The sequence below is a fragment of the Lepisosteus oculatus genome, chromosome 3 (assembly GCF_040954835.1).
Source record: "Lepisosteus oculatus isolate fLepOcu1 chromosome 3, fLepOcu1.hap2, whole genome shotgun sequence".
Lineage (NCBI taxonomy): Eukaryota > Metazoa > Chordata > Actinopteri > Semionotiformes > Lepisosteidae > Lepisosteus > Lepisosteus oculatus.
Window position 1 is genome coordinate 22488371 of NC_090698.1, and position 13235 is coordinate 22501605.

At 36.9% G+C, this 13235-nt stretch overlaps 1 protein-coding gene across 6 annotated transcripts in view; it reads right to left on the bottom strand.

Annotated features, from left to right (window-relative positions):
- kank1a (KN motif and ankyrin repeat domains 1a) overlaps positions 1 to 13235 on the bottom strand; it is a 79107-nt gene that overhangs the window by 16114 nt on the left and 49758 nt on the right. For all 6 annotated transcript variants that reach the window (XM_015340137.2, XM_069187021.1, XM_015340139.2 and 3 more), the window contains exon 3: positions 851 to 3520. In XM_015340137.2, coding sequence (XP_015195623.2) covers positions 851 to 3520 — 2670 coding nt within the window. The remainder of the gene's footprint in view (positions 1 to 850; positions 3521 to 13235) is intronic.

Consider the following 13235-nt stretch of genomic DNA (forward strand, 5'->3'; position numbering starts at 1 on the left):
ATGTGGTTCTGATCAACTCCAGCTCTATCCTGTGGAATCCAAAAAAGTAAATCAAATTCCACAATTGGAAGGGTTGACATGAAAATAAGATTGGTCTCTAATGTTAGTGCAAAGCAGCATGTGGCATGCAGAAAATGTTCAGACTAACAAACTCCCATGGAGGAAATTAGTCTGCAGACTGCTTTGGACACTCTATGGTTTAATCTTGGTAGAACTATTTCTGTCTGATTCACTCAAATGCTTTCTGCTCCTTATATTATTTAATTTGATCATTTTTACAACTTTCCTTTTAATAATGCATTAAAGCTAAGTAATACTTAACTTTATTTACAAGAGAATGATTGCACTTTTCAAAAACAGTGCAGAACCCTTTTAGTGTTTTCAGGTGATAAACATACTGTAACATTATTATCCCTTGTAACACACTGTGAATAAGAATTCCCTTTATTTCTTTAGTTAAACTTTCAGGTTTAACAACCATTTCATCAATCATTTCATCAGAAAGTAAACACCCATAATGGGACTTGTTAAAAAAAATAGGAAAAATTGACAGTATGATGATAGAAGTTGCAAAATGATCTTGAACAATTATCTCTGAGCAAGTTGTAACTTTATACAAGCAGCTACACACTCTGCTGAGGCAAAAGATGCACTGAAAGAATTACATATATATATATAAAATGCATTAGAGGTATAACAAAGATTCCACACTGGAAATTAAGGTTGTATAGTCTAGACACCTAAATTATAGTATGGATTTAAAAGCTGCCCATGGTTTACTGTATACTGCAATCCAAGTATGATTTAGTCAAATTTTACAATACCAATTAACAATAAAATTCTTACATACCTGTAATGGCACTTGCAGAATCTGGACAGAGCTTAAAGATCTCCATGGTTCTGAGCTCCTCTGTGCTTGAATATTTCATGACGGAGTTTATGGATGATAAGGTGTTCATTAGCTGGGAGTTGAGAGAACCAATCTGGGAATGAGGCTGGCCAAAGGCATCTGCAAGTTCACTGTAGTTCTCAGCCAGAAGCATCTGCTGTTCTTGCAGAAGCTTTTGTACTTGTTCAATATAATGGTCCAAACCAGCAGCTGTTCCTAGCTGGGACTGCTGAATTTGCCCTGCTTCTGATATGCTCTCATCCCCTACTCCAATGCTTCTGGTTTTGGCAGAATCTGTTATTTGATGAGAAGGACCACAAGAAATGGTTCTTGTTTTCAAACCCACTAAAAAGTTCTCATGTATGCCGGCCTGCCCAACACCACAGTCTTTGGTCTTCACAACCGAAGGCTTTTCCAGTTCAGATTCGCTTCTCACTGTGGTACCAACTCCCACAGAGCGCGTCTTGACAGTCATCTGCACTTCTTTGACCCTACCATCACCCACGGCAACCGTTCTAGTTTCAGTCGGTACTGTATTAGTTTGTTTATCTTGAGTTTTCAATGTGGTGTTCGTGCAGGTATCCATAAAAACTGCTGTTTCTGTGTTGGTAGATGTGCTTACGGTATCTACTGCTGTATTTGTGTACTGAGAAGTAGTATGACGTACAGCCATAATACCCGACTCCACCATATTGACAAAATCTGTATTTGTGCCAAAAGACACCAAGTCTTTCTCAGGACAAACTGTCACGTTCACTGAACATTCTCCACATCCAACCGATCTAAACTTCTTAGCCATTTCAAGTCGAGTTTTATAAAGGTCTAAATTACCCACAATTTCTTCCGTGTTAACTCCTGTTTCATAAACACTCAATTCTACCCCCACATTCTTGCTACACATCTCAACACACCTGCCAGTACACTTATCTTGGGTTTGAACCCTTTCCTGGACAGTCCAACAGTTCATAGGCAATTCTGGACCTACAGCAACATGTCGTAGTTCCGGGCTACAGGAAACTCCAGTTGCAGATGCCTGAGAATCTTGCCCTGTGCAGGCATCAGCAACATCCACATGATTTCCCACAGCCTGGCTTTGCATCTGTACCTTTGCCTCCACTGAGGTGCTGTAGACTGCTGGCCTTGCCATTGACCCCTTATCGGCTTTCTTTCTTGATCCTGCTGCCTGAAGCTCTAGCTTCAATTTGCCCATTTCCATTTCATGAGTTGTTTCCTTCAACTGCACTTCTAGTCTGTAGATTTTGTCCTTGAGAGCGTCAATGGCCTGATGTTGCATTTCTATTTCCGTTTCTGCCTCTGTTGACACACCTAGCAAAGCTTCCGTTACACCAACCCCTGTGCTTCTCGTCTCCACCTCCGTCTCCACAGCTACATCCCTGTACTGTTTGGAAGATTTGCGATAAATTACAACATCGTTCATGTTCTCATCAGCACCAACTGCAATAGATTTCTGCTCTTTTGCGTTCTGCTTCTGTTCTGCCTTTTGGGTTAAGTTAAACTGTGTGTCATAATTATTGTCCTGTATTTTCCTCTCCAATGCTTGCATTTCAGCTGTCAACTGCCTGAACTCCTCTATTCTTTGGGAGCTATGCTCCATGTTCTCGAGTTCATCCTCAGAATTTATGTGCAGCTCTGATCCCTTTTTCAACTGGGAGAGCTGATCAAACTGCTGCGCATTGCCTGCACTATAAGATCGTTTTCGGAAGCCATAGCCTATGCTTTGACTGGTGGATTTTTGGTTATTGATTTGCGCGGCCAGCTGCCTCTTCTCCTCCTGTAGCACAGAGATCTTGACTTGCAGAACTGGGATAGTCTTCACTTGCTCTTCCAGCTCTTTCAGCCTCTTTAAGGCTACCACCATTTGCTCTCGAATTTGTTGCAAGTGCATGGGGCTGATGTTGGTGACAGGAGTGGTCATTCCTGAACTCATGGGACTGTGGCGGATGGAGCTGCCCATGGAGGAGGTGAAGTAGGGATTATACTCTCCATTGGCTTGGTGGCCATTGTGCACGAGCTGGTGAGAGTTAGGAGAGATCTGATTTTGTCCGCTAGATCCCGTGAAAGAGGAGAGAGAACTGGTTGATCCCATCCCACCAAAACTGGCAAGTCTTGGCCGGCGGGCCTCACTGGATGGGGGCTGCATGAGCAGCCTCTCCTGCTCCAGCCGTCTTCGTGTTTCCATGAGGGTTTTCTCCACATGCAAGTTGTGCCTGGGCAACCTGGGGGAAGGCGGTGGCAGCAGCTTGCCCTCAGGGACACTCAGGAATGCTGGGGAGGCCTCATGTAGCACAGCTGTCCTCACTTGGGGGGAGTTTGGTTGGTTTCTTGTAGGAAGCAAGGGGGACTGTTTACATTCATCGCTGTTGGAAGACGACAGCGACTCGGTGGATGTCCACCCACTGGTCTGTCCGCCACCACTCCGGGGTGTTGCCACAGGCTTTGCCACTTTGGGTTTCCTCTGGATGTTTAGTTTCTTTAAGGTGTTCCCCCTCTCAATGTCATCCACATACTTCAGAAAATCCAGGTCTAACTGATAACCATAAGGGGTCTCCAAATAGTAGGGGGCCAATGAGTCCTTGTCATCGTCCGCATTTAGACCTCCCTCTCCTTTTTCTGCGGAAAAAAAATAGATATCTCAGAATACTGTAAATCCCGATTTCTCATTTAGGTTTGAACAAATGTACAGAAACTTGTTGAATGAAAGATCTATTAAAAATGTAACCCTGAAACCTAGTTATTAAAAAGTATTTCAAAAACTACACATTTAATGCTTTTATATGGATAGATGATCTGAGTGCTCTTTAGGAGACATCTAATTGAAATTGAACAAATTAATTGCATTGAAACTCAAAAGGTTAACATCCACATTTAAGATTCTACTGTCAAACTACACAAACATCTTGAATGTAGCTGCAGGAATGAGTCAGTACTTCAACAAAAAAAACTGTTATACCCGGTATCTTCCAATTTTCCATAATTAAATGCCACCCCATCCATCTGAATTTGCTCTGTTTATAGTTATGAACTTCAGAATACTGCTGATTATTTAACCTTTAAATATGTGGAAAGAAGAAACCATGTTATACCTACTAATGAGTGTAGGAAAAGAGTGTACACTGATCTTCTCTTTAGTCACTTTCCACAACAAAATTATTTATTTTTTATTGAATACTGTGCTGAGATCTCAATATTTATATTACCATAAATGGTGTCCAATTGATACAGTAACTACATAAAATAATTATTGCCTCCTAAATAGTATTGCCACATCTGATGTTGCAGTAAAGCATGGCTGTAGTGAAATATGCTCAATATAATTTGCTGCTACATGTACAAACGTGAATAAGGAATCCCCTCATAGAGCTGTTTCTTTTCAACATCTAGGCTAACATTACTATCCGAAAACGAGGTTATTTATACAGCTGGGCATCCTTTTTTGAATTTCTGATGGAAAGTGGAAAAAAACAACTGTTCCAGTTGCTGAATTACACAAACCAACTTCATACTGTACAGTAAGTTTGCTTCCAATAAATATGTGCAGTTATGAACCGTTAAACTAAAAAAAGGACTAGCTTAACCAAATGTTAAAAACAATATTCTTAGCTTCTTTGGAGAAAACAAGAGAAACTGTTATAGAACACAAGGCAATAATCCTGTGCACAGTGCAGAGCTCTGTGCTGAATGATTCCTTTGGGAGGGGGGGGGAGGATTTGAGACAGTGGGGTAAACAATTTTTTTTCCTTTCCTAGACCATTATATAAACACAGCATTGTGAAGTATAAATTAATTATCAGGACCGAACCTCTTTCACATTTATTTATACAAACACACATTTTAGATACATTTTAATGATTGGTAAACCCATAAGAGGTGTCAGAAGCTCATGCTGAAAGCACTATACAGTCAGACCTGCTGATATCACACTCCAAATTCCTCATCTACTAAAGAACTTTCCTGTCCAACACTGGAAAACAAACCAGCTGTACCTAATACTTTCCAAACCCTTAAAAAACAGGAAATCTGAACTATTAGGCAGCAAAGCTTAGAACTCTCATCTCTGCTAAGCTACAAACGTTCCTCAACAAGGGGAAAAAAACCATGCAATCTCAATGTATTTTAATATACTTTTCAGCAAAAGACTAATGACAGAAAATATCACTCATTGATCCTTCCTTACCTCTCTGCTTAGCCCACTGGCCTTCAGCGTCTATTCATCGAAACCCTGGATCATCTAATGGAAGCAAGCTGTGAGCTAGAACTCTGCCTGCTCTCTCTCTCTCATTCTTCACTCCATAAGGGGAAAAATTCCACTATTAGTGTAAACTTAGCCAAGCCCAGCTCTGCCTGCCATAGGCCGCCTGCTTCCTCCAATGAAACAAGCCTTACTTTCCTTTCCTTCTACCCCAACAGAAAACCATCTAAAGTTACGGTACCTTTTTCAATTTAGTTAAATCTTCCTTTCAAAGGTGCATTGTCCTATTCAAAGGAAAATAGCTTCTTGCAAATAAATATTTTGTATTTCATAACTCAAGGTCCATATGCAAAAAATATTATACTACTGACAGAAATATAAAGCAGTTATCCAAAATAAATTGTAAAGTTTCAATATATATTGCTAGACCCTTTCTTGAAAATATTCTTATGTTTATTGTCCACATTCTCCCCTCGTTTCAACACTTAAAATACAACGCACTTCAATATTGTAATCAAATATCTGACAGTCCACCATTTTAGAACTATTTCTAAAACATTATAAAGAAAAAGGTTTTCATGGTTAAACGTTTTAAAATACAAAATGGAGATAAGTCTAATCTCAACACTGAGCTTTGTTGCCTATTCATACCTTCTCCAACAGCTGTATTTTCATCATAACAAGCAAACATTTGTTTTACATGATGACTCGCATGATGTTCCATAAAGGGAATACACCACAGATGTCATCCAGTACGTCAGTGTTTTCTGGTACCAGGCAGCACTGCTGTGAAAATCTCAATTCAATCGGGACATCTGAACTATGAGTTCAGTCTTGGTAAAGAGGAAGGCTAGAATTTCATGCCCCAGCACCATCAATCAGAGTATAAGTTAAGCTTATGCAAGGATAAATAAACATGCATTATCGGATGTCCTAGTACAAGGCTACTGAAGGCACAGGCAGTTATTTCAGGAGGCATCAAAAACACAGTTCACCTATTACTGTTTATAGTAGCTTCTTTACTGTAGATATGACAATATACCTGCTCAAACGTATTCAAATATGGTAAAACTTGTAATTATCTTTTTGTTACTATAAAGGAACAAATAAAAATATTTTGGAAAAATTGGGGAGATAAGGGGGGGGGGGGGGGTTGGGGGGACATTAGATCTTAAAAGCGTTAGTATATAGCTAACGCACAAAGGTTTTAGTTGAAAGGTTTAATTGAACAGAATTGATCATAACTGAAATCTGAATCATTTACTGAACACCAAAAGATTTTCAAAAGAATGACCTGCAGGCAAGATCAAAGCCATAAAAATATACGGTAGATGTAAATGTTTAAAATAGCCAATGACATTTGTAACAACTCGACATGCTTTAGGAAGAGCTCTTGAAATACAGGGACCTAGTTTTAAAAGTCACACATGCTGTGCTTGTTGTTGTTTAAGGCATCATTCCCCCCCCCGCCCACAAACTGCTTCTCAGCAGTAAAGTCCTGTCTAGCTGGCACATTATAAACCACACCTATGATAGCCATGATGTGTGTTTGTGTACCCTTGAAGACACTAAGTAAAGATCAACATTTACCCAGGCTGGGTCATTACACAGAGCAGAAGGTTCAATGTCCCTTTGCTTTTTATAAATCTGAAAAAAAGTTGGTTCTTTTTAAAAAAAAGTCTGGATTTAAGGATCAGTCTATTTGTATTAGTTATGCGTGCCTCTAGAGTTACATATAGGCCCACAGAAGTTAGGCACACGTGATAAACACACAAGTGCTCAATCAAACAAGAATTCACAGAGCTTTATTTTTTTTTCTAAAATATCTAGCAAATAACATTGGTAGAAACTACCACTGATGTTGATGTCAGGTCTACAAGAAACAGAAGGCAAGAGGAATTTATTGAACAACTTTGGTACTGAAAAAATATTTTTAATTTTATTCATAGTCAAAAAAAAACTACCAGTATACATCATATGTTTATATTTGAAAACAATGTACTGTATCATTACAATAATTATGGTGGCAAGGTTATTTCAGCAGTATGGTTCTTGAGGTATGGCCACTTTTCTGTTTTCTTTCTAACTCACCAGAGCCGAGTTTATTGTTATCAGGGGCAAAGGGATTGGGATGTTGCTTTGGTTAAAATGCGGCCACCTTCTTTATCCGATGAAACATAATGACTGAGCCGTGTAAACAACCTAAAATAGAATTCCGCAGACAGTCTAGTCTCAGGCATTCCTCCCCGGAGCTTTTTGAGGACCTGTAGTAAGGAAAGCACGCCTATAAACGTACTTTTTTCATGTAGCTCTACTGTAATCCCTACAAACACAAAGTAAGCATATACAGTAACTTGCCGAATTTTAGACTAGATACTGTACAAGACTGTTTCTAAAACCAAATCTGTTTTATGTGTGTAAGTAACAGTTTTGTGCTTGGTTATGCTGAAACATAGAGAAGTCTTGACAGACCAGGCACAAGGCCCAAAATTACAAAGTATTACCTTTAAATTCTCACTATCAAGTATAACTTCTTACATTCCCTGTCATCCAAATTCAGTAAGACATACACAACTGCTGTCAAATTTAGGCTGTAGCAGAGATGAATTAAAAAGACATCACATCTGAAACACTGAAAATGATTATATTCATATTTGTTTAATGGATAAGGAAAATAAATTACGAAAAATATTTTTGTAGCTTATTAATGCACGCAGAATCTAAACAACACATTTGTACCTTTATCCTTGATGTCATGCCACAAATCAAATTCCACAATGATACATTGTAGCATATCTGCTTCCACTGTTAAATAACTCTGAACATGTACACGCATAGTAAAGCCACAAAATTATACTGGAAAATCTAAAACAAGAACATACACTGTACCATCAAACGTTATGTTTTATCTGTCCCAAACATACTGAAATGAAGGAATATATTAATAGGTACAACAGATAGTCTGACAAGAAAACCTACGAAAAGAAAATGAGTTTTTAATCTCCTGAAGTCACAGCAAGAATCAATCCAATCTCAAGCTTTTAAACTGAATTCTAAACATGCACTCTAAATGAGAAAACATTTAGACAAGCTTATTTAAGAATTCTAAACAATGGGTTAAATATTAATTATGCTAGGTGTGTTAAGCAGCATTTTAAACTTGAGTTGTTATTCAATATACAAGCATAAATTAGGAATTGTATAAGTAAAACAGTTAATTTAATAAAAATGCAGAAGTTCAACTAGGCATTTTGCCAACTATATGCATAGCTCAAATATGTGAAAACTGGCCTTGGCCTTATAAAAATGTACAATGAATTCCTGGAAGAACTACATTTGGTCAAAGCACTAAGTCAAGCCACACCACAATGCTGAAGAACACAGCCTAATTACTGTCCTCTACACAACTCCCAACATTGCGCAAAAACAAATGACATATCAAGATAAAAGCTATCAGAATCAGGAATAGATGTAATACCAACTCCACCATGTTTTATTTACTTCAGATTTAGGAAAACGCAAAACTGTTGACCAAAAACCTTAATCACATGCAGAATCTGTACTCTGTAGTTTTAATTAATAATTCAACAAATCTCAGACTTTCAACAATCCTCAAGATAGTTAAGCAGCATTAAAAGAAAAAAGTATAAAAGTTTGCTACTTACATATAGCATGTAATGCGTATTGACTATAATTTTAAAAATGAAAATAGGTTCCTGAAATGGCACTGAATACAGATTTACTGAAAGCATATACTGTGACACTTCAGCAGGCAAGTGTTCGTGTTTGCTGTAAAAGAATTTCACACTCCCTTGCTATTTCCTGACAGGGCTCATTAAAGACTGCCAGCCTACCCAGGTTTAACTACTCCATTCTTCACAATCACGTCATTGAATTTACTGGTCAATTTAACCAAATAAAATTCTAATACATTTATTAATAATCACAAAATCAACATACAGAGCATGAGAATGTAGTCTCTTCCAAAACATTTCTGACTAAATCTGTTGGTTAGGAAGAAAAACATTCTCTTCCAATCAACAAGTAACTGAAAAACTGACAAAAAAAATACATCGGGAATGAAGTTCCGTCCAACCAACCAAGAAAGCTGTTTATAGTTTTCTAGTTTCAGGTCATATACATTTTAAACAGGGAAAAAAAACTATCCATGCAGACCAAACCACACATTTGTGAGTAGTGAAGCCACAGTTTTTTTCCTTCTGCTAAAAAGCATATGGATGACGTCAATTCTGGTTTTTCAGAGAAAAAGAAAGAGGGCCAAAGAATAAAAAATAGTGTGCACAAATATATGTTACACTAACCCTGTGGTTCTCTTAAGTTGAAGACAGTAAAGCCAAAAAAATGCACTACAAATTGTTTTCTATTCTGAGACAAATTAAGCATGTGATAGAGTTAATTCTTGTTTTTTTGGAACAGTTCCTAGGTGTGGAGTAGATTAAGGAGAACAGACATTTGCAGAGTTGACCCTAGCGGTGCCTCCATTGAAAGGCTTTGATGTTTATTCAGTTCTTACTGATTCTGCGGTGGTGTAAAATAGTAAGTCTCTAGACTCATAAGTTATGTATCTATGGGTTCAGGTCCCCACTGTAGACATTGTTGTATCTTGAGCTCCAGTCCACCCGTGTATGAATGGGAACCAGCACTGCTGAAGGAAATCCTGAGACGAACACGTGTGCCATCAAGGGGTGGGGGGTCTTCATGTGCCCTCTCATCCTCTTAACTTGGGAACTAGGATAGGCTTTGACACAATGAACCAATTTGGCTCAGATATGAAATATCCTATCTTGATTTTCTGATCATTATTTTACTCACATATTGCTTAGGGTGACAGCAGATCACTCGCCTATCAACACCACACCAAGATATGTTGACTTCATTTACATTCTTAAGTACTATGAACTTGCATTTTAATATATTGAGAGACATTAAAACACTACCAATTCCACTGGTTCCACACTATTTTGTTGTATTTTAATCCCTCTGAGCTTGCTTTGCAACTGTCCTAATTGTAGTCAACTGTTCCTCAAAACTTTACCAGGTATGAGAGATTATGTACACAAATGGTACTTAAACAATTTTTGGACCAAATTTTAACTTTTCAGTTAATGCAAGAGGCTGGGGATTTTGTTTGACTGGCTAAACATCTGCTGGGAACTGTACAATACTGTTGTGTACAGTTTCTATTAGTATGTAAACACTATTATACATTTTTTGTTAATAAAAGTTATTTTCATAAAACGTACGCTTTATAAATCTTTAAAAAATAATCATAATCATTATAAACTTGATTACAACTTAGGCAGTCACTATAAACACTGTACAATACCTAACTCATTGCATTTCCTACTCCAAGCTAATAGATTGTCAAGTGTTACTTGGCATCATCATGTTCTCCTCTATACATTCATAAATCTAAAAGGTTACTTTTTATGTGCTACAAAACACATATCTACTTACCTAGTGCAGTTAGCTTACAATACTGTGAAACATCAGTAGAAAATAACAGAATGTTGTTTCTACCTGATGAAAGTGAAAAGAGCAAAACAATACAAAAAGTAACTTTTGCACAGTAGTTTAACTCCTGACCAGCAGAGGGATGCTAAAATACCTTTAAGGATCAGCAGTCCTCTGCTAACAATAGTTATTAATTTTACAATGTGATCAGTCTAATTTATCATACAGAATCAGTAAAATATGGGCCTGTTTTGAGGCATGATGGACAAACATAAAAATACTCAAAGTTTTATTGAGATTTAATGTTTAAAGCACTGGCATTCTGGTTATTTTTAATTACTTGTAACATAGCTCAGGTACTTAAGTAATGCATTACCATTAAAATGCAGATTTGTCTAAAACATGTTTGACACACCAATGAGCGGTGGGGAAAAGCAATTACAGATATTACCCAAAACACATTTCAGCTTGATTTTCCATATCAAGCTAGGATCGTGGTCTTATGTCACATTTTGTGCTTTTGCCATGTGAAGTACTGACAAGGTACTTAACTGACTTTAAAAAGCTTTTCAATTATTGTATTCATTTTGCAAACACCAAGAGTGAAATGCCAAAACAATGCCCTAGAACTCCAATGTAAAAAAAAAAATCAGTTTTGAGCTAAACCAGTTTAACATTAAACCAGTTGTTTTAGGCGACCTATTTTGATTAAGGAAAGCAATATTTTTTTGCACCAGTCAGTAGTCAACATGTTTCCCCAAATAGTTTGAAAATGTGGAAAAAACAAAAACCTGACCTGTGAATGACTGAGCAATACACACTTTCCCATAAAAAGTTGATTAAGTAAATTATTCAGTAGTAGATTGTAGAAATACAAGTAAACACCCAAATTAATGTTTAATGCTCCCCTGAAAACAACAGCAAAACATTAGCCAATTCTTATATAAACAAGATTTTGTTTTTAAAAATAGCATTTTAAAAATAAACTAGATTTGTGTAACAGATAGATAATAAAAACAAGGGTATTAACATGTCCTTATAACATCTGTGGTATATAATTGGAAAACTGAAAAAAGAAATTAAGCAAGTGCAAATGTGAGAAGCATTCAGTTTGAACTTGACTGCACTAGAATTTCTGAAAACAATGCCACATAAAATTAATCATAAAATCCCAATTCCCTCTCATGGTAGCAGGTTGAGCTCTGTCAAGTTTTTAAATCCAGTAATTTCTCAAGCCTCAGAAACCTTATAGAAGCTTCTTGTAGTCAAAACGCATACTATCACAGAATCATGAGGAATGTCACAGAAGTGTCAGAAGATAAGGTATGAGATATCAACCTCAGCAAATTTAGTTGCAGCTGCAAGCAAACTACTGAGAGACCCCAATTTCAACTATGGCTGTTCATCATACTGTAGTTTAACCCTAGTGGCTCCTACCTCACTAAGAAAGAGTAACCATAAGTGCCATCAGGAAAGTGGTGTTAGACTAATTCGTACCAATGGCAACAGTAAAGAACCTTCAAAAGAAAAATTCTGTTCTCATGATGAAATATCGACTATCATTTGAGATCATTATACAGTATATGAATCTGTAGTAGATTTCCAAGGTAAGTAAATAATGAGTTTGTCAGATACCAACTTATTTACTCCTAAGTAAATCGGGACCAATTATGTCATAGGAAGAAACAAACTGAGTTTGGGGGCAGTGTCACTGGCGACATGATTTACACAGAAAGAAGCAGTTCATGTTAAAATATAATTATTAATATTGTTATAACATAGGAAGGTGGGTCTGTTTTATGTCTACTGTTCTTAGTTTCTTTGTTAGGATTGAGGGATTCTAAAAGGATATTTTATTAAACAACTTAATTCTCTGTGCTAAGATGTTCAAGCTTCTTCAGAAATGTACTTTCCAGCAAGATTTTCCTTCAAAGCTACTGCCAAAAGGTTAAAGGAGCATAAAATCAACCTTCAAGATTAACAAATCACAATTTCCAAGCCTTAATCCAATAGAACATTTGTGGCATGAACTGAAGGACCTGGATAAATTAAAGAAAATGTGCCTAAATTATTAGAAAGTGCTGTAAAGTTAAAAGTTTCTGGAGCCTTTTATGTTATTAAAGCTAAAAGAGGCTTAATTACAGGAGTGGGGTATAGATAATCCAATCAAATAAACAGACTAGTGAATGTGTAAAAAATGTATTTACTTTGGATTATTATTGTGGTAAACCTTACATTTTTTTAATGTTGACCTCAATGCAACAAATACTGACGATACAGTTTTTTTTCTTTATACAATCAACTCAGTAACATTGAATCAAGGAACAATTATACAAATTTGGAGTATGAACAGATAGCTTAAATGTCAAATGAATACTTGCTGCACTTATTTTATCAAATTATATTCACTGTGCTGCACAGCATATATGGAAACTTGATATTGTAGTTTAAACTTAATAGTTTCCAGAGGTTAATGATATTCTCAATCACAAGAAAAAAAAACTTACCAAAACTTTGAGTTCAACTTGAAACAAGTTGGTATATGTCACCTCAAAAGCCTGACATACTTTGAATAACCCTAGTGTTCTGCATGATCATTCCTCAACAAATATTACCTAGCTTGCACTCCACAGCGTAGGTTGCTGAGCAACCTGCTTCCCT